The 21,070-nt window shown below is 43.1% G+C and overlaps 1 protein-coding gene across 2 annotated transcripts in view; it reads left to right on the top strand.

The window, feature by feature from the left end:
* PLCG1 (phospholipase C gamma 1) overlaps positions 1-21,070 on the top strand; it is a 158,121-nt gene that overhangs the window by 103,506 nt on the left and 33,545 nt on the right. For both annotated transcript variants that reach the window (XM_068263881.1, XM_068263882.1), the window contains exons 12-23: positions 1,351-1,471; positions 3,583-3,751; positions 6,401-6,523; positions 7,489-7,590; positions 9,427-9,614; positions 11,702-11,902; positions 12,477-12,596; positions 12,717-12,897; positions 15,955-16,032; positions 16,166-16,269; positions 18,973-19,069; positions 20,439-20,508. In XM_068263881.1, coding sequence (XP_068119982.1) covers positions 1,351-1,471; positions 3,583-3,751; positions 6,401-6,523; positions 7,489-7,590; positions 9,427-9,614; positions 11,702-11,902; positions 12,477-12,596; positions 12,717-12,897; positions 15,955-16,032; positions 16,166-16,269; positions 18,973-19,069; positions 20,439-20,508 — 1,554 coding nt within the window. The remainder of the gene's footprint in view (positions 1-1,350; positions 1,472-3,582; positions 3,752-6,400; positions 6,524-7,488; positions 7,591-9,426; positions 9,615-11,701; positions 11,903-12,476; positions 12,597-12,716; positions 12,898-15,954; positions 16,033-16,165; positions 16,270-18,972; positions 19,070-20,438; positions 20,509-21,070) is intronic.

Raw genomic sequence — 21,070 nt, 5'->3', positions numbered from 1 at the left:
CGCAAATGGGATTTTTAAATCGCTAGGGTTGTGACTTTATCATAGAAATCATGAGAAGTATTTTCCACTATAGTGATTTGATTTGGAAATCGCAACCGCTTTCTGTCTGGAGTGATTTTTAGAGTAATAATGCAAATAAAAAATTGCAATCGCTGGCGTTTGTGATTGCGATTGCTAGTGGAAAAGGGCCCATACTCCCATGGCCAGGAGCGCCCTGTGCATGCACAGATCTTTAAAGGTGGCCAAGAACGATCCATTTTCTAGCGTAAAATCATTTGAGCGATCAGATAATTCTGATCGGAAGTGAAATCGTTCACTATACCATCAATGAACCAATCTTTGCTTCCTATCTATCACAACTGACAAAAAAATCCAGATTTTGGTTCGACACAAATTCAATCGGACGACTGTTTTGAAAATCGTTCGTAATCAATTGTGTCCATCAACGGAGATTTACAACCAATCCAATCAGAATTTCTGATCGCTCAAACGATTTTTCGCTAGAAGTTGGACCATCAGTGGCTACCTTAAGATTATAACTGCGTTTGCGCAGAGCACTCCCGGCCACTGGAGCAAGATTGAGGAAGCACACGGCCCAGAACAGTGCATGCGCAGTGGACCACAACGAAACTGGATAGCAGGCTTTATAGTGGCACAGTGGATTGGACTGAAAGGATGTTGATGGAGCTGATGAACTCCAGATAAAAATTATTTTCTCCCATTCATCTCAGGTTTACTTTATTTTGAGGCCTGGAATGTGTAAGGTTCTAAAACGGGTCTCGCCTCTATTAGGAAGCCTAATGCATACAATAACACATTCTTATTTCAAGGTAAACATAAATTACATGAATGTAACTGTTCAACAAGTTGAAGCATTTTTAAATATCAGAGCTAAAGTGTTTGAGTGTGGTTTGGGGTCTCTAGTGGGCTCCAGGCCTATGGCCTCAATTCACTAAGATCATGCTGGAGATAAGGCAAGAGAAAACTTACCACCACACAGTGAGAGAGTTATTTTATCTCTTCATTCCTTAAGTTACCTCCTGTGTAGTTAAGTTACCACCTTTTGTAGTTATTTTCAGAATTCTGGAGTTATTTTAATGATTGAAGAGTTAACTTTAGAGATCTCACCTTAACTTAAAGACAGAAGAGTTAACTTTAGGTTTGCCTGAGGTAAAATGTTTCCTGAATACTACATGCCTTATCACCATGGTGATCACTCTAGAAATGTTATTAAAGACAGGAGATAAACTTAGTGAATTGAAGCAATTATCTGATAAGTGTATTTCACATTTGTATGTTTTCCTGGTTTGTTGTTACAAGCTTGATAACTCAGGGTTTGTTTTGCTGCAGTGGATTGCTGGGACGGTCCGGATGGGATGCCAGTCATCTATCATGGGCATACGCTGACCACCAAGATAAAATTTAATGAGGTTCTCTTCACCATCAAAGACCACGCCTTTGTCACATCTGAGTAAGTATGGGGTTATGATGAAACTGTGGCATGAATCTTACAATACAGGTATAGCTTAAATGTTGACTCAGCTTCTTGTTTATAAGCTCCTTGATGTATAGTGTGTGCCAATGGAATATGGATAATTTGAAACCTTCAGAGCCCTTTTGCATTATGGAGTCTGTCAGAACAGACAACGCAGCACGTGTTTGCTCTGGCTGTCCACACTAAAGCTGTGCGTTCCTGCATGTTGCAATGTAAAGCAACCAGGAATATTTCATTGGACAATGCATGCGTTTTCCCGTCTTGCTCTATGGTGCTGTGTGTGCAAACGCCCGCGATATAATGCACCGCAATTTGCATGCCGTGTGTCAGGAATGCATATAAAGGGTAAGTAAGCAAATATGGGTAGTGAACCTCCAAATCACATTTGATCTGTAATGTAAATATATTGTATAAGTGATTTTGCCATCTGCAGATACAGAAGAGCAACCTGCGCATACATGAAAAAAGGGCACATGTAAGAATATTGTTAAAATTGGCGATATCCTACTACTGAATTCCGGTAGTAAAATATCGGTAATTATTACCGATATTTCACTATGACTAAACCTACTCTCACACAGAACCATCCCTTTTACCTATGCCTAACCCTCCCCCTGGTGGCGCCTAACCCTACACCCTCCAGCCACAGAGCTGTGAATTGTGGCTATGATATTAAAGTTAGGAGCAGACAATTCTTACTGCTATGCAAATTGCAGATATTTCACTATGACTAAATCTACTCTCACACAGAACCATCCCTCTACCATTGCCTAACCCTTAAACCCCAGCCCTCCCGCTGGTGTCTCCTAACCCTTAACCTGCTAGTGCCTAACCCTACTCCATCCTTCCACAGAGCTGCAATTTGCAGCTATGACAGTAAAGTTCAGTGCAGACAAGTCTTCCTGCTATGCAAATTGCAGCAATTACCTTCTGGTCATAGTGTCTGTATCTTTTCTGAAATGGGAAGTTTCTTTTATTTGCAGTTTAAGAAACGTTTGTTACTGTAGCTAGAAAAATACTTCCCACAATTCTTTTAGCACTTCACAGTGCAGCATAGGCACACAGACCAGATACAAAAAAAAAAGAGGGGACCTATCTGGACCTATTTTAGAGGAAAGTGGTCTACGTATACGGTATATTGGAGCACTAATATTTTAAGGCATTTTTGTATTTTAGAATGTTACATCCCCCTTTAAGTTGCCTTCATTTGGATAACCGCTCATTGTGTTTCCATCCCAGCTAAATAGAAGACCCTTTTTTTTATAATCTCTGTTTAGTAAAGTGGTTTTTGCAAAGTGACAAATGTACTTTAACCACTATACAGCCGCTCCACGCCAATTGGGTTGGACGTGGCGGCAGCCCCAGGATCGCCTTACGCCAGTCGTGCAGTCCAATCGTGCAGTCATTGGGGCGGAGCATGCAGGGGATAGCGCAAGCAGATGTGCGCATCCCAACTTGAATGCCGGAGCTCCGCTCCGCCATCAGTCTCCCAGAGGCGATCGCCACTAGGAGACTGTTAGATGGCGAAACTGCTGTCTATTTACTAGGTACAGTGCTGCAATCTGCAGCAGCGCTGTACTGGGGACAGCCGGGTGTCACGGCTGTCCCCCTGGGACACAGAAGAGCGATCGGCTCTCATAGGCTGGAGCCTATGACAGCCGATCGCCACTATTGGCTGGCTGGGGGAGGGTGTTTGGGGAAAAAAAAAAATTAAATAAGGGAATATATTTGTAAAATACAAAAAATATTTATATATATATAAAAAAAAAACAAAAAAACATTCTGGCAGGGATCAAACCCCACCAACTGAAAGCTCAGTTGGTGGGGGGAAGAATCAATTGCGTTGCGCGGCCCTGCAGCGAGGCCTTAAATCTGCAGTGGCCTATTTCCTGAAAAATTGCCTGGTCTTTAGGGGGTAACACTGCGGTCCTCAAGTGGTTAAAATTTAATTTTTATATGTATTCTAGAACCTTCTGGCTTTACATCCCTGACTGTCTCTGTGAAATTTTATTGCTTTCTTTCCTTTATAATTTTCCACTTTTTTGTTTTTGTCCATTGATTGCATTTTTCTTTCTCTCACTTATTAGTTACCCAGTTATTTTGTCCATTGAGGACCATTGTAGTATTGCCCAACAAAGGAACATGGCCCAGCTGTTCAAGAAAGTGTTTGGCGACATGCTGCTGACAAAACCCATCGATGTCGGTGCTGATGGTTTACCTTCCCCCAACCAGCTGAAGCGAAAAATCCTCATCAAGGTCAGAGTTGTATTATTCCTTCTAGTAACTTGGTTCAGAGGTGCAGCTGAGCCCTGGACGTGGGTTGTGACCTAGTTGCACAACCACTGACACCTGCTTTAGACAATAGGAATATTCTGCTAAAAATCATATCACCAAAAGCCTTTCTTGTAGCATAACTAGTTCCCGTTTTTGAAGCACGCAATTTGGTCACAAAGCCTGAGTGGTAAATTATGTGCCACCAAAGACCACAATGTAATTTATGGCTATGGTAGTGCCAGCTGAGCTATTATAAAGCTGAACTCTTGTCTGCCAGTGGAAGCAGCACCGGAATCCAGATCTGGGCAGCAGGGGTTAGTAAGCAGCAAACAGTTTGGCAAGCATATAGCCAAACTCCGGCTACCGGCTAAATGGCGCTCAGATTTCTGCTATTATTCAGATGAACTCCGGCTGCCGGCTAAATGGCGCTCAGATTTCCGCTATTATTCAGATGAACTCCAGCTGGTGGTAAAGCTAGCAGCCGGAGTAAGTAATCGGACACTCAGGGATCGGCTGTTATAAAGCCAAACCTTGGATCGGCTTAGGTGTAGGAAAGAGGGGGATTCGTGTTAGGTACTAGTAGAGGGAGGTTAGTGTTAGGCATAGGAAAGGGGGGAATAGTGTTAGTTGTAGGTTGAGGCAGGTAAGTGTTTAAGAACAACTGAAGTGAGAGGGACATGCAGGCTGACATATTTATTTCCTTTAAACAATACCAGCTGTCTGGCTATGCTGCTGTTCCTCTGCCTCCAATACTTTACTTTTAACTATAGACCCTGAACAAGCATGCAGCAGATCAGGTGTTTCTGACATTTATTGTCAGAGCTAACAAGATTCGCTGCATGCTTGTTTCTGGTGTTATTCTCACACTACTACTAGCCAAATTTGATCAGCAGGGCGGCCAGGCAACTGGTATTGTTCAAAAGGAAATAAAAATGGCAGCCTCCATATTCTTCTCACTTCAGTTGTCCTTTAGGCATAGGAAGTATGAAGTATAGGTAAGGGAAGCTAATTGTAGAATATCACTAGCATTACAGATATTCTACTTTCTTCTGCGGCATGATCCAGCACCCAAATCAGAGTGCATCTTTTAAATGTACACCCCAATTCCATTTGACAAAACACTACAGTGTTGTTCAGGGCGTGGCAATAGGGGGTGTAGAGACTGCGATCGCATCGGGGCTCTTGGGCCAGGGGGGGCCCCAAGGGTCCCTCCCTCAACTGCAGTATTAGCTCTCTATTGGTCCTGTGCTCATAATAATCACTTCTATAGATGCTGTGGATGGTTGTAATCATTAACAAGCTGTTTCCCATCCCCTCTTGCACCTCTGACACTGTAGTTTCCATTGGCAGGTTTTGGTGCGCCGTATCAATTATGTATAGAGTGCTTGGGGGGCCCATTGTAAAACTTGCATCAGGGCCCACATCTCCTTAGCCACACCTCTGGGATATTCTGACTTCTTTCAGTCTACATTGCATTGGCATCTTACATGGGGTGCTTCTTGCCAACATTATACTTAAGTTTCAAATGTGCCCACTTTGTATACAAATTGATTTTCCACATTTCTGGAAAAAATATCGCTGCATCCCCTATGATGTATTAATAAAAAGTAGTATACATAACCTGTCCTGCTACCATTGTACAGTGGCCTGGTCTATCACCATCCCAGACACCCCTCCTTGCGGGACTGTTCCACACACTGCCCAGGAGGAGGCACAATGTCAGTATACCCTTCCTGGCACTGGATCCAGCTGATAAGCTTTGAGCATACCAATACAGCGATATATAGATGTAGAAAGTGTTTCTGATCCTGAAACCAGGAAAATGACCAAGAGTGGGTATCCTGAGTACTTTTCTGCATTATTTATTATTTATTTATATAGCGCTGACATATTACACAACGCTGTACAGAGTATATGGTCTTGACACTAATTGTACCTCAGAGGGGCTCTCAATCTAGTCCCTACCATAGTTCTATGTCTATGTATGTATCCTGTAGTGTATGTATCATAGTTTAGGGCCAATTTAGGGGGAAGCCAATAAACTTATCTGTATGTTTTTGGGATGTGAGAGGAAACCGGAGTTCCCAGAGGAAATCCATGCAGACACAGGAAGAACATACAAACTCCTTGCAGATGTTGACCTGGCTGGGATTCGAACCAGGGACCCAGCACTGCAGGGCCAGAGTGCTTACCACCACTACGCCACCGAGCTGCATTCTACTATATGTCACTACAGTGCCTCTTTAAGGTACTGATACATTAATAGATGGCCACCATTGTGGCCATAAAATCAATCCCCCTCAGATTAGAATGGGATCAGAGAGGGATTCAATTCTCCTGCACACTACACATAGATTCAATAGATTTCAGCATGAAATATCTATTGAACCGCAGCATTACCCCATTAAGTGAGATCCTCCATTCGGTACGATTGTAATTTCAATCGATTTTCATCCGAAATCAATCAAAATGATCAAACAGAGGGGCATGTTGGGGCATCAATCTCTGGCAGATTTGATCACAGGGAATGAATTAAGAAAATCGATAAGTGTATGGGCAACCTTTTATGTATTTACTTCATCTGCCCTCTAGCTGCAGATACTAATCCCACTAATCCTGTCTTGCCTACAGCATAAGAAGCTTGCAGAAGGCAGCCCCTATGAAGAGATCCCAGCGGCCATTGTGTATTCAGAGAATGACATCAGCAACTCCATCAAGAATGGAATCTTGTACCTGCAGGATCCTATCAATCACGTATGTTTCATTATATGTATCTTAAAGTATCAATGCACAGTGCAAGTCAACTGAGCACCTGGCAATAAGGGCCCATGCACACTGGAGCTTTCCTAGTGATTTCCAAAGGGTTTTCAATCGCTGGTGATCGCAAGCATTTTGAAAAACACTACTGTAATGTGAAGTGTATGGCAGTGATCTCACTGCAGCGATCACCAGTGATTTGCGGAAATTGAAAACACAGTACATGCAGTGCTTTTCTGCGAATTTGTAGCAAAAGCAATTTAATGTTACAGGATCGCAAAACGCAATCTCTACAAAGTCTCTTTCCAATAAAGTGGAAAATCGCTTTGCAAAACTCTAGCTAGATCTTTGTGATTCCCAGTTTGAATGGGGCCTAAGAGAGGTTCGTAATGGAATGAGCCATGGGAAGGGGGGGGGGGGCATCACTATCTACTTATGGGGTGTATAGTAATAATGGGGTGCTGCTTTTCTGGCCCCCGTCCCATATTTTTTGCATGGAAAACTTCCTGGCTAAGTGAAGCCTATGCACCCACCACAATGCATGTTGGGCGATGTAGTCTGTAGATATGAGAACACTTCTGTACTCACATCAACAGACTACACCTCCCAGCATGCATTGCGGCAGTCACGCAGCACTTAGCTGGGAAGTTGAAAATTGGGCACAGCTGCGGTCTTTCTGTGGAGATGATGATGCATTCCATACATGCTGGGGTCAGGAACAGCACCTGGTAAGTAGTGACACTGACCCCCCATTCCCCCCTCACCCCCATGGCACACTCCATTTAATATTAATAAAAAAAAAAAAAGTATTGCCAGGAGGTCCATACCAGTGCTCAGTTCCGTTTTGTGTGAAATAAAAGTCTGTATTCGGGATTGGGAAGGGGTAGTGGAATAACTGTGAGAAATTGTAAAATTGATCAATAGAAATAACTGCACACTTAACTCTGTTGCTTTTTTGACAGGAGTGGTATCCTCACTTCTTTGTACTGACCAGCAGCAAGATCTACTACTCAGAGGAGACTACTGGAGGACAAGCCAATGAGGATGAAGAGGAGCAGAAGGAGGTATGTTAAGCAAACTTGGGCTGCTGAAATGTTTTTTTGCTTTAAATGTGTTAAGCTGGATTCCCATACGATGGATGGAAAACCAAGACTGGAGTCGGACGTCAGAGCAATTTTTGGATACCTGGGCCCATATGCAATTCACTTTTTCTCCTCAGTTTTCCCTCAGGTAATATTTTCACAATTTGTCATAAAAAGCGTTTTAAGCCAAAAACAAGCAAGAAGATACTCAAAATAAATTTAATAGTACTTTTTCACCAACTTTTGGGTACATTTTCAATTGTAAAATGCTGAAAAGTTAGTTTAAAGAGATGAAAATTATCTCCTAAGAGATAACTCAGGTGAAAAGGTTAATTGCATATAGCCCATAAAGTCTTACATAAACTGATGAGTCGGAGTTTGGGTTGCATGATTTTTTTTTTTTTATTCCATAGCCCTGCAAGGGTCGGTCGTTAGTTTCATAACTCGGGAGTCTTGAGTTGGAGGATTTTTGTACTGACTCCACAGCCCTGTAGAAAAACTTAAAACTGACCCGGTTGGTCCTGTAAAAACTGATCAGTTTGTTACATTGGGCCTCAGTTTGTCATCCGTGTTTTGCATTCCATTTTGCCTCCCGCTCAGTATACCTGTCCCCATCACATTCACTTTCCTCCACGGCTAGTATCAATACTCGGGTCCACTGCACGGGTGAGTACATTTTTCGAAATGTACACAGCAATTCACCTAGTGAGAACGGACACTGATCCAGATTAATGGTGCATGACTCGAACTTGCATCTGCTCATACCGACCATACAGATACATTCCAAACAGAGTAATGTGAGCAGATCCTATTGGTTCAGTTTAGTTCTGTTTAATGGAACTTTTTTTAGTGAAGTGTGAACCCAGCCTTACTGTTCATCATGGAGCTACAGTGTATTATTTGTGTGCACCAAATATACAAGTTATATATAATGTGAAAATTCTTTGGCTCCCCCTAGCTTCCTTGCGGAGTGTCCTGATTGCACCCGGTAATGTGCTGTCTGTAATGTTTGTGTGCTTACACATGTCAGATACTTTTGTACTGCACATAGTCTAGTGAAGGTGGTGGGCGTGATTGCGGCTGCATGATTAAAGTAGACTTTTAGCCAATATGTCCTAAGCCAGGTTATTCACTTCTGTGGTGCATTTGTCTTTTCCTGCCCCAGTAATGAAGGGCTGTGCTATACACTAAACCCAGCACAGGAAGCTGAGTGTCTCCAGATGCTCATGGATTGTCTACAGCAGTGTCTCTCTACATTACAGCTTGTACCCCCTGAAAGGGACCAAAGTATCCCCAAGGGTATGTGTATCACCTGTTGAGAACCTAGGGTCTGCCGAAAAACTAGACAACTGGTACGTTTGTGCTGCACTTCTTTGCGCCACCTGTGCTGTGCATGGGTCTTGAATGAGAGAGGAAAAAAACGGATAGGGAAAACAAAAGCACTCCCTGTAGGTGAATGTTGTCTTAATTGGTTACACACATAAGATACCACATGCTCACCTCAGTGTTGGCGGATTAATGTCATATGACAAGAGTCAGCAATAAAGGCTTTTTTTTTTTAAAGCACAGCACTAGATGGATATCTGGCTGTCAATCCAATAGGCCCACGATTAGACCTCCCAATTTCTCACCATCAGTGGGTGAAATAATAACCAAGATTGGTATTCTTTAGCTAAGCAATGGGATATTTCCATGCTTGGGATTTTGCTGGTAATATGCCTGGTGTAGTTATGAGGTTGTAGAAAACGTGCGGCGGCTGTGGAACTGATCTGGTTGTATTTGTATTCATGAACTATTTTTTCCTGCTTCTCCCTGTAGACCAGTAACAGCTCCGAGTTGCACTCTACGGAGAAATGGTTCCATGGGAAGCTTGGCGCTGGTCGGGACGGGCGGCACATTGCAGAACGCCTCCTGACTGACTACTGCATTGAGACAGGTGCTCCGGATGGTTCTTTCCTGGTACGGGAGAGTGAGACCTTCGTGGGAGATTACACTCTGTCTTTTTGGTAACTGATTTATTAATCGTATAGTTATGTAATGCAAATATGCTCTTCAGCTCTCTACAGTTCTCTTCACCATTCACCTCAGCAGTAACAATGTGCAGCCCCTACTAACAACTAGCCACACCCTTATCCCTTAGATATATGGGGAGTAGAGGAGGAGTAACAGCATGTGCCCTGCCACAAGGCATTTGGGGAGGTTAGACTGCAATGATGTATTGTCCAGACCCCTAACCCTCCTCCAAATTACGTGACCGCTGAATTTTCAATGGAGGATGCTAGATTGGTGAAGGGGTTAAAAGGTAAAGGGCTTTTTTTATGCAAATATTTGTAGGAGGGGGAGGAGTTTTTTCTTTCTTTCATGAAAGTCCATATTAACCGCTTCCATACTGATGCAGTTGGAATACGCAGAGGTGTCCTATGCGGGGCCTAGAGCCATAAGTGTAGGCGATATACCGTACCACCACACTCACGGGCTTGTCCTCCTCTAATTTCAGTACACCTTATCATTGTTTAAAAACAGTTTGTAAAGCCCAATCTACACCATACGATTTTTTTATACGATTCGATTACGATTCTAGGTACGATCCGATTAAATCAGTCATGTCCGATCAGGATTCGATTCAATTCGTTTTGCTATTGTTTTGCAATGGCAAATCGAATTGAATCGAATGGAATCCCGATTGGACATGTTGGATTTAATCGGATCATAAATAGAATCGTAATCGAATCGTATCGTGTAGATTGGGCTTTAGTGTAAGAGGTCAAATGCAAGTTTTATATCAACAGTGTTTTTTCGGACCACAAAAGCAAGGGGTGCTTGTCCACCCTGTGTGTCTCTTGTCTCCCTGTGTCCCTTCTCTCACTCCTGTGCCATCTCTTGTTCCCCTCATGCCACCTCCTGTACTCCCTGTGTGTCTCTTGTCTCCTTGTGTCCCCTCGATTACCCCTGTGCCACCTCCTGTCCCCCTCGTGCAACCTCATGTTCCCCTTGTGTCCCCTATGTTCCTCTTTGTACCAGCAATTGCATCATCTTGGCCCCCTTCTGTCATAACTCACATGGGCCTGATCAACCTACGAACCTTGCCGCTCTCCTGCTTTCCGGAAAGCTACGATCACTATGGTTTCTTCCGCTGGCACCTGTGACATCATGACAGTCACCGGCTGGAAGTGACTATGGTGATGGGACGCGTTAGCAGCGAGGATTGACGCTGGATCAGGGCTGTGCAAGTTATGGCAGACGAGGCCATGGGCAGACCGAGCAAGTAGGGGGACAAGATACAGAAGTCAGGGGCCATGCAGCACAAGGCAGTCCAGTGTGGAGAGGCCCCAAGCATGGGCAACTTGTACCCTGGCGGCTCCCCTTGCAGTGCAGGGCCCCCTTTAGCGTGGGGCCTGGGGCGATTGCGCACCTCTCCTCCCACAAAATGCTGCCATATCCTGCTGGTGGCTGCGTGGCTCTGACAGGATGTAGATTCCAACTATTCACCGCCGGACACTCGTGCCGCTTGCGCAACTGTTCCATAGATGCACCCACTCACTTTGCTGTCTCAGTGACAGCAGAGCTTCTACATCTCATTTAGGAGCCAATTTCATGACCACACCTGTCTCATAACAAGTGTGGCCACATCAACACCTTTTCTGGAGGGTGGTCCTTGTATCAGAAAGAGGAAGCAAAGATGTTAGCTTTTACACCTTTGCAGAAACACTTAGACTCCGCCTCCATTTCCTTCTTTGGCCCTGGTACCACAAAGTATCAGGCCAATCATTGGCTTTGGATACATTTTGCAAATATTGGTCCTGTGATGTAGGCTAGTGAATGAGATGTGTTAATTTTCGTACTCGCTGTTCAGCTATACAAGCCTACAAAAGGGCATGTTGAAGAGCAGATGTTAGTAGTCTCTTGACTGAGAGGACTACCACTGCCAAATAATACCAGTGCTGGACTTTACAGTGCATCATGCAAAACATGTCCATTCTAGGAGCAATTATGTTCTTTTTCATGGAGATCATAGCCATGTTTGAAAAGTAACGTGCCTAAAGTTCAGCATCAGATTGTGTGTTTGACATTTTATTCCCTGTTTATCTTCCAGGAGGAATGGAAAGGTCCAGCATTGTCGGATACACTCCAGGCAGGAGGCTAATAGCCCCAAGTTCTTCCTTACAGACAACCTCGTGTTTGAGAGTCTCTATGCACTAATCACACATTATCAGCAGATGCCTTTACGATGCAATGAGTTTGAGATGAGGTTGACTGAGCCAGTTCCCCAGACCAATGCACATGAGAGTAAAGAGTAAGTAATGGCTAATGTGTCATGGAGGAAGTGGGTGCGGTTTTGTTAGACAAACATCTCTAACATCAGAGTGAAGGCGAGGCGAAACCTGCTACAAGAAAAGATCCTTACCTAGGTAGAGGGAAGCTTTTGGAACCTGCAGAGGCTTCCCACATCCTTCTGGCCCTTGCCAGTGCTTCGCGTGGACCCCCGAAAGAGAATCCAACAACAGCTTGTTGGTTTTCTGATTGCGTCTGTATTCCTCTTCATGCACAAGCTCGGCCGAACTGTGCCTTCGAGTACAGCTGCACCTGCGCAGTAAGCTGGAGCGGCTTCATGCTACTTTGCAGGGGTAGCCATACTCGCTCTTTCATCAAGAGAAGTGCGACCGTGATCATCAGGAGGGTCATGGTTAATGGTGAGGAGAAAACGGGAAGCCTCTGGAGGACCCAGAGGCTTCCCTTTACATTGTTAAGGAACTGGTTTTTTTTGGTCAAAGTTCGCCTCGGGTTCAATTTAATTAAGCATGCTAAATATAAACCCATTTTTGACTGGATGTATATAACTTTGAAACTGGTAAACTTTCACTTTGCAGGTGGTACCATGCCAGCCTCACAAGACAACAAGCGGAGCACATGCTGGTGAGGGTACCTCGGGATGGAGCTTTCCTGGTTCGCAAAAGAAGTGAGCCTAACTCCTATGCAATTTCCTTCAGGTGAGAACCTATGGAGATCCACTCTCACATCCATCCACTTTGCTTATCTCTATTTTCTATGGAGCAGATTCTTAGGCCTTTACTCACTCTTGTATCATCTTCCTTTTCTCTCCCCTTCAGAGCTGAGGGAAAGATTAAGCATTGCCGAGTCCAGCAAGAAGGCCAGAGCGTTGTGCTGGGGAGCTCAGAGTTTGACAGCTTGGTGGACCTGATCAGTTATTATGAGAAGCATCCTCTATATCGCAAGATGAAGCTGAGGTACCCCATCAACGAGGAGACCCTGGACAAGATTGGCACTGCTGTAAGTACCGAAGCTTGGGGATTCAGACATCTGAAGTTGACCGTCCACAGATTAATACCCTGCTGACTGAGAACAGTTCAGTCAAATCAACCAGTGGTCTGTAGACCCTGAAAAGCTGATTGATAAGCATCTATTTTCAAAACTTCATGTCCAAGAACTAGATTGTACCCTATAACCGCACCATTCCACAACTGTACATTTAATAAATCAACGTCTTATCCTTCTACAATTCGAAATGAATTAATAAAAGCGTCTAAAACCATATGATGATGAGGCAAAATGGCAACCTAATAAATATCCTAAATTGAATCACTTAGAGGCTCAAAATTAGAGCCAGTGCTAAACCCATGTTTAAAGAGGAGCTGTCAGCCATACTAGCTCAGAAAAAAACCCACATATAGAAGTAGATAAATACTTGCTTTACTTACATAACATATGTATTGCACTCTCCACGTTTTGATTTTAGTGATTTTTCTACAGTAAGAAAAAATAGAAAATACTTCTTAGCATTTCCCATTTTAAGTGTAAATATTTTGAAGCCAATTCGGATGTCATTTCCTCCCTTGGTGTCCTCTGCCTGATTTGCCCGCCCTTCACTATAAAAGTGCATTGTCTCAGCATGAGAAATATTGGCCAATCTGAGAGGAACAGAGGTGTGGGAGGGGAAAACAGGAGGGAAAGAGGCTTTAGCCAATCAGGCTGCGTTAGTTAAGTCTGAGGGGAAATAGAAAAGCAAAAAATGACAACCCAGCATGCCCTGCAACTTCCTTTTTGTGTGCCAGATTTTGTGTGTACCAAATATGAGTCAGGTAAACTGGGGAATGATTATTTATTAACTAGAAAAGTAATTGTGATTTTAACTTTTGGATTGCCTGGTTAGCATCCTTTATACTTGTTTACCAGATAAAAATAAAGAATTGATTTTTTTATTTTATGCCCGACAGTTACTCTTTAAAGTGTCACTGATCACAGTACATAGATTAGTCAAAGTGCATGTGCAGCCAAAATACATAATTAACAAAAACAGAAAAACATTCAAATGCAAAGTTCATGATCAGAAGTGCAACAAGCAGATTCGTGAACATCCAAGGCTAGTGCCTATGCCGTGTTTATGGAACGGCATATGAAGTACTACAGTGTATAGCTTAAAGCACACCTGAGCTGAGTGGGAGGTGGAGTCTAACATATTTATTTCCTTTTAAGCAATGCAGATTACCTGGCTAATCCTCTGCTTCTAATACTTTTAGCCACAAACTCTGAAAAAAACATGCAGATCAGGTGCTCTGACTGAATTAGCTGCATGCTTGTTTCTGGTGTGTGATTCAGATGCTACTGCAGCCAAATGGATCAGCAGGGCTGCCAGGCAACTGGTATTATTTAAAAGGAAATGAACATGACCGCCTCCATATACCACTCCGTTTAGTGGTACGTTAAGGACTCCGGTATCCCTGACCACCTTAATCAAAATAAACGCTCCTATATAGCTGCCTGAAACTTGTAAACCTTTTCTACATATAACCAGGTTCTGAGGAGCTCAGATCCATCCCCATTTTCAAAACTGTGACAGGGCACAGCAGTAATCAACCAAGCAGCGGGAGGAGGGATGGGGCATGGACAGGCCATAGTTTCTTGTGACATCAGGTGGGTTGTAGGACAACTGAAGTGAGAAAAATATGGAGGCTGCCATTTTTATCTCTTTAACCAGTTTGCATTCAGTCGTTTTTCACTTTATGCATCAGAGCTATGTTCACCTCCCATTCATTAGCCTATAACTTTATTACTACTTATCACAATGAACTGATCTATGTCTCTTGTTTTTTCCGCCACCAATTAGGCTTTCTTTGGGGGGTACATTTTACTAAGAGCCACTTTACTGTAAATGTACTTTAAAAGGAAGAATAAGAAAAAAAACGGAAAAAAATCATCATTTCTCACTTTTCGGCAATTATAGTTTTAAAATAATACATGTTCCATAATTAAAACTCACGTATTGTATATGCCCATTTGTCCCGGTTATTACACCGTTTAAATTATGTCCCTATCATAATGTATGGCGACAATATTTTATTTGGAAATAAAAGTGCATTTTTACCGTTTTGCATTCATCACTATTTACAAGCTTATAATTAAAAAAAATTAAAATATTTACATACGGTAGATATTTGAAAAGTTTAGACCCTTAGGTAAATATTTGTGCTTTTTTTTATTGTAATGTTTTTTTTTTTTTTTAATTAAACATTTTATGTCGGTATTTTTGGGAGGGTGGGATTTAAATTGTATTTTTTTTGTAAATATGTGTATTTTTATTTAACATTTAGCTGTAGTTTACTTTTTGGCCACAAGATGGCAGCCATGAGTTTGTTTACAGTGACGTCACTCTAAGCGTAATACGTACGCTTAGAGCGACGTAGGGCAACATAGGAAGCAGAAAAAGCGTAACTTCCGAGAGAAGCTGTCGCTTTTTCTGCGGGGGAGAGGAATCAGTGATCGGGCACCGTTGCCCGATTCACTGATTCGCTGGCTAACAAACCACGGGCCGGGAGCGCGCGATCGGCCGCGGGAACGCGCAGGAGCGCACATGGCTTCCTGGACGGGAGTTTCACGTCCAGGAATGTCAAATAGTTAAACAATACCAGTTGCCTGGCAGCCCTGCTGATCTATTTGGTCGTAGTAGTGTCTAAATAACACCAGGAACAAGCATGCAGCTAATGTTGTCAGAAACCCCTGATCTGCTTCATGCTTGTTCAGGGAATATGACAAAAAGTATTAGGGGCAGAGGATCAGCAGGACAGCCAGGCAACTGGTATTGCGTAAAAGGAAATAAATATGGCAGTCTCCATATACCTCTCACTTCAGTTGTCCTTTAAAGGTAGCGGGCACAGCTGTTTATCTAATTCTCAGTTGGGTTTCTTCTGAATCCTCCTTGAGAGGAGCTGGGTAGTAAATTGAGCATTACTCCTGATTCAGTCTTTGCTCGGAGAGTAATTGTTTGCTAGACTGCGATGTTATACTTGTAAGTATAATAGGATGATTGACATTGCGGTGCATTTGTTGTAGGAGCCAGATTACGGAGCACTATATGAAGGGAGGAATCCTGGCCTCTACGTGGAACCCAACCCCATGCCTGCATTCAAGGTATTAGCTGCTGGCAGTTGTGCAGAAGTCATATGTCCGTTTGTTGTCCCTCTGTCCTCTCGAGACTGATCCTGTGTTTTTCCCTCCCTTTATATCCTTCTCTCTCCTGGATTGTTCTCCTGTGTCTCCCCAGTGCTGTGTCAAGGCCCTGTTTGATTATAAAGCCCAGCGAGAGGATGAACTGACTTTTACCAAGAACTCCATTATCCAGAATGTGGAGAAGCAGGATGGTGGATGGTAAGCTCACCACAATATCGAACACCTACAGAGGCTGGTTTTTAAGACGGATACTCTAAAAATTAGAACAGTTGCCCAGGGCAGCCAATCAGATTTCAGCTGTGGACTGGAACAAGCATTATGATTGGATGCTCTGGACAATTGTTCCAGGTTTCTTGGTAGCTGATTTTACTATAAACTTACTATATAATCTCAGCAGTTTTTTAAGTTCTAAAATCTACCAACTGCCGACCATCGTTCCCAGCTCAAAATTGTTTTCTATCTTGATTGGAAGCAGATTGAACATGCTGAAACTATCAGTTGAAATACTGGCTATCGTTCCATGTATATGACCTTTTTATCTTCAATATTCTTTCAGAAAATCTAATCAGAATTCTAAAAAAAAAATGCACACGTGTGCAAGTTAGCGTTTTCAGTCTCGTTTAGAGGACCCAGCAGGAAACCTCATAGAGAAATTCCACTAAGGTGATTGGGTGGATGGCACTCTCTCGAATTGCTAGGCTTCAGATAGGTAAACTACGCCCACACTATTCGGCCAATCAAAAAAAAAAAAAATTTGTCCATTCGCTCAGACCACAAATCTTTCTCAACCAGGGAGTCAACCAGCCAACACCCGGATCCCAGCAACAGGTGTCAAAATCCAATGTGAAAATAACAAACGACTGGGTCCCGACCTGCCTGCGTGCCGAAACGTCGTGCTTGTCTAATGGCTGTGCTACTAATAAATTAAGCTATAATTGCATATTATGTAGGTAGAAAAAAATCAGTCTTGTAAAAGTAATTCCTTTTAATGGCTAACTGATAAAGTTAAATTATGCAAGCTTTCTGGGATCTAGTCCTCTTCTTCAGGCATATTTCCAGATGTTAGCTGAAGTAAAACACTGATGCAGCTATAATTGCATAAATCCAGTTTGAGACCCAGTCGTTTGCTATTTTCACATTGATCAGTGAAACCGCCTCTTTATTGTTCACACATAGTGAGAATTCTATAGTGTGTAATAGAAGGTAGTGGTGTCTGAGTGAAACTTCTATCCTCAACTCAGCTGCAGTGCAAGCCAGTGGACCGCATACCACTATGAGGCCTGGTGCACACCGAGCGGTTTTTGAAGCGTTCCGCAAACCGCTTCCGCTGGTGAGAACTATTGCCTAATGTATCTCAATGGGCTGGTGCACAGCAGCGGTTTGAGGTTTTTAGCAAACCGCCAACGTGGGTCCTACAGCACTTTTGCGGTTTACAGTTGCGTTTCTGCCTCAATGTAAAGTATAGGAAAAGCGCAAACCGCTCTGAAAAACGCCAGATCAGAGCGGTTTTCCAGGCGTTTTTGTTACAGTAGCTGTTCAGTAACAGCTTTACTGTAACAATATTTGTAATCTGCTACACAAAAACGCTCCAGAAAACGCTAGGCATGTTTAGAAAACCTCGCTACACATGCCTAGAATTGCTCTGAAATCTGCTTCAAAAACCTCTAGCGTTTTGAGGATCTGCTAAAGGTTTTTGGTGTGCACTGGGCCTCATCTCTGCAAAGTAACGGTCACCGCTGAGTATCAGTTGCTCCATTCAGTGAATGGAGTTTCTGATCAGGATTTTAGGGGAGATCACAGTAGCCAATCACTGTAGTGATCACCTCTGTATAGAACCAAAATGCTCCTTTATAAATCATTCCATCTTAAAATAGCGGAACTGATTTTAAAAGTGATTGTAGTGAGTGGTAATGGAGGCTGACTTTTTTTTTTGTCTGGCTGTCTTGCTGATCCTCTGCCTCCAATGCTATAATGCCTGGTACACGCCAAGCAATTTTCTGTCAGACGGGACGAAACAATAATTTCTGACAGGTCCAATCAGATTATTTGTTTTTCTGATTGATTTTTTTTCCAATCACTTCTATACAAACTCAATAAGAAAAACGGATGGAAATCAAATCGGACCTGTCAGAAATTATCGATTTGACACGTCAATCTAATGGGGAATTGCATGGTGTGTACCAGGCATAAGCCAGACCCAGAATGGGAAAGCAGATTAGGTGCTCCGACTAAAGACTGAGCACACTTATTGCATGCTTATTTCAGGTGTGTGATTCAGATACTACTGAAGCCAGGACAGCCACACAACTAGCATACCGGATCCCAGTGGCATAGAAAGAATTGCTGATCGGTTAGGTGATCAGCAGTTCTTTATATATAGGACCCAAACCGTCTGTATATCGTAAAATATTCTCTGACAAGACTGCTGAATAGCAGATGTACTGCTTTGAATAGAGAGATATGTTTTCAGGCCCGGATTTACATCACAGGAGCCAATAGGCATGGATGTCTTCACCCTCCATGAACCTACAAACCCCCACCGAACAGCGCGTCAAGTGTGCTGGCTGCCCCAGCTGTCACGTCTCCCTTGCTTCCTTTGTCTGTCATAGGTAGCTACAGGTGTCTCTAAAATACTGAGGGTACCTCTGGCCACCTAATGCTAAGTAGCTAGAGGTGCCCCCGACTGAAGGGAGATCTTGTCAGTGGAATGCCGAGACCCGGGTGTGTAACCTCTAATTTATGCTCTGCTCGGGACTCTACATAAGGATGGAGGGAGGCACTGGGGGAGGAGAATGAGCCACCTTTCCATCCTCAGGCGCCTGTAGGCAAGTGCCTACAGTGCCTTATGGTAAATCCGGCCCTGTATGTTATGCTACTCTTTGTTTACCTTTTGTCTTGTAGGTGGCGAGGAGACTACGGGGGCAAAAAGCAATTGTGGTTTCCTTCCAATTATGTGGAAGAGGTATTTAACCCGCCAGAACCGGAGCCTGAACAGCCTGTGAGTACGCCTATGTTTGTGGCTAGCATAAGTGTCAGCGGTACATGGTTCAGTGCTACAGAGTATGGCCTCAAACCCATTAGCAGCGTTTTTTTTGCCAGCCTCTTGTGTTTTGAAAACGCTCCCCTATTACCTTGAAGGAGAATCGCAGTAAAAATAGCCGAAAAATCAGGGCAGACTATTTTACCACGATTGTGAAAAAGTGCAGCAATTTTGTAACTATTTTACCGCGATTCCTATTCAAGTGAATGGGAGAGTGTTTTCAAAATGCTGGCAAAAAACACTGCTAGTGGGTTTGAGCCCTATCAGTTACTACATTCGAGAGAAATCTCTAATCAGGAATTTAGGGAGATCACAGTAGACAATAAATGTAATGATCACCTCTGTATAACCAAAATGCTTCTTTATAAATCATTCCATGTTAAAAGGACAGAACTAATTTTAAAAGGGATTGTAGTGAGCGGTATATGGAGGCTGCCATTGTTGTTTTTTTATTAAACAATGCTGATTGTCTGGAAACTGCTCCACTGCGCTACTTTGCAGAAGGGGGAGGAGCTGGTCTCCTATGTTTGTTATAGTTGCGCCACTTCACTTGAGACTGTTTATTAAATGTTAAATCTTCGACTAGGTTTTAGATTTTGGCCCCTTATGTGATTGAGTTTGACACCCCTGCTCTAATGAAGCCACATGCTAAAAAAATGTTTTAGCACAAGAAAATATGTATTTTGTGAATTCTGGCACACTTTATTTGGTCAATCCAGTGCCGTAATGCCAGCAGAAGAAAGTATGAGCGCCACCTGCTTTAGATTCTTCTTGCATGAGCTTTAAGGGTTTGTTCACACCTAAAATCGAAATTGTTGACGGCAGCGATTTTTTTTGAAAAAAAAATTTCCCCTTTTTTAGCGTTCCCCCACCCCCCTCCTGGCGCTACACTGCGCGCTACGATTTTGTACAAAGCAATTTTGGAAGCGCTTTTGCAGAGCTATTTCAGAAAAGAATAAATACAATGTATTTATTCTTAAAAACGTGAAACGCATAAAGCGATTTTGTGGGCATTTAGTGCTCTTCCTGTACCTTCCATTAGAGCAAAATCGCCCCAAAAATGGTACAGGCACAGACGAAACACACGAATATGAACCTTCTCATAGAGATTCATTGTACAAGCGTTTTGTTGGCGATTTTGAAGAATCGTCTGCGCTTGAAAAAAGGCAGAAATCGCCCTAAGTATTTAATCCTTAAAAGTAATCTTTACAGAAGCTAGCACTAAAACCTATATTTGTGGCTAGTATAGTTGTCTGTAGCTCCTGTGTGTGCGGTAAGCAGTAAAATAGACTTCGTTATTGAACATGATCTACCTCTCTTCCTACAGCAGCTGGATGAGAACAGCCCACTTGGAGACCTACTTGGTGGAGTGCTGGATGTTCCCTCATGCCAGATAGGTAAGTTCCTAGTAGAACAGCAACTAGACATGTATTGGGTGCTCTGGAGAAGCGACTTTAAAGTTAATGCCAAGAGCAGTTTACACATTTCATCAGCTTAGAGGAATTGGCACAAACCCAAATGTGCTCCGCCCCCTCTTCAGTGCCGCTGCCATGGAAGTGCCTAATCCATCCCCGCAGCTCTATTCTGTGTCTCCCTCCCCGATGACATGGGCTGGGCCTACCCACACACCTTCTCCCACCCATGTGATCACTTCCTTGCATTAGGGCAGAAATGACAGAACAGCCTCCCAGGAAAAGTGCAGTAATATGTGCAAACATATACAAATAAGAAGTGCGTTTTTTTTTTTTCCAGTGTAAAATGAGCCATATATTACCTTCCTCCTATGTTGCTGTCACTTACAGTAGGTAGTAGAAATCTGACAGAAGCGACAGGTTTTGGACGAGTCCATCTCTTCATGGGGGATTCTCAGGGATTTCTTTATTTTCAAAAGCACTTAGTGAGTGGCAGTTGCTCTGTCCAACTGCCAAAAAACTGTGTAGAAAGCAGGAAAGCTGGCCA

This window comes from Hyperolius riggenbachi, chromosome 12 (assembly GCF_040937935.1).
Source record: "Hyperolius riggenbachi isolate aHypRig1 chromosome 12, aHypRig1.pri, whole genome shotgun sequence".
NCBI classification, from domain to species: domain Eukaryota; kingdom Metazoa; phylum Chordata; class Amphibia; order Anura; family Hyperoliidae; genus Hyperolius; species Hyperolius riggenbachi.
Note: the sequence above shows the minus strand (reverse complement) of the source record. Positions and strands in the feature narration are given on the sequence as shown.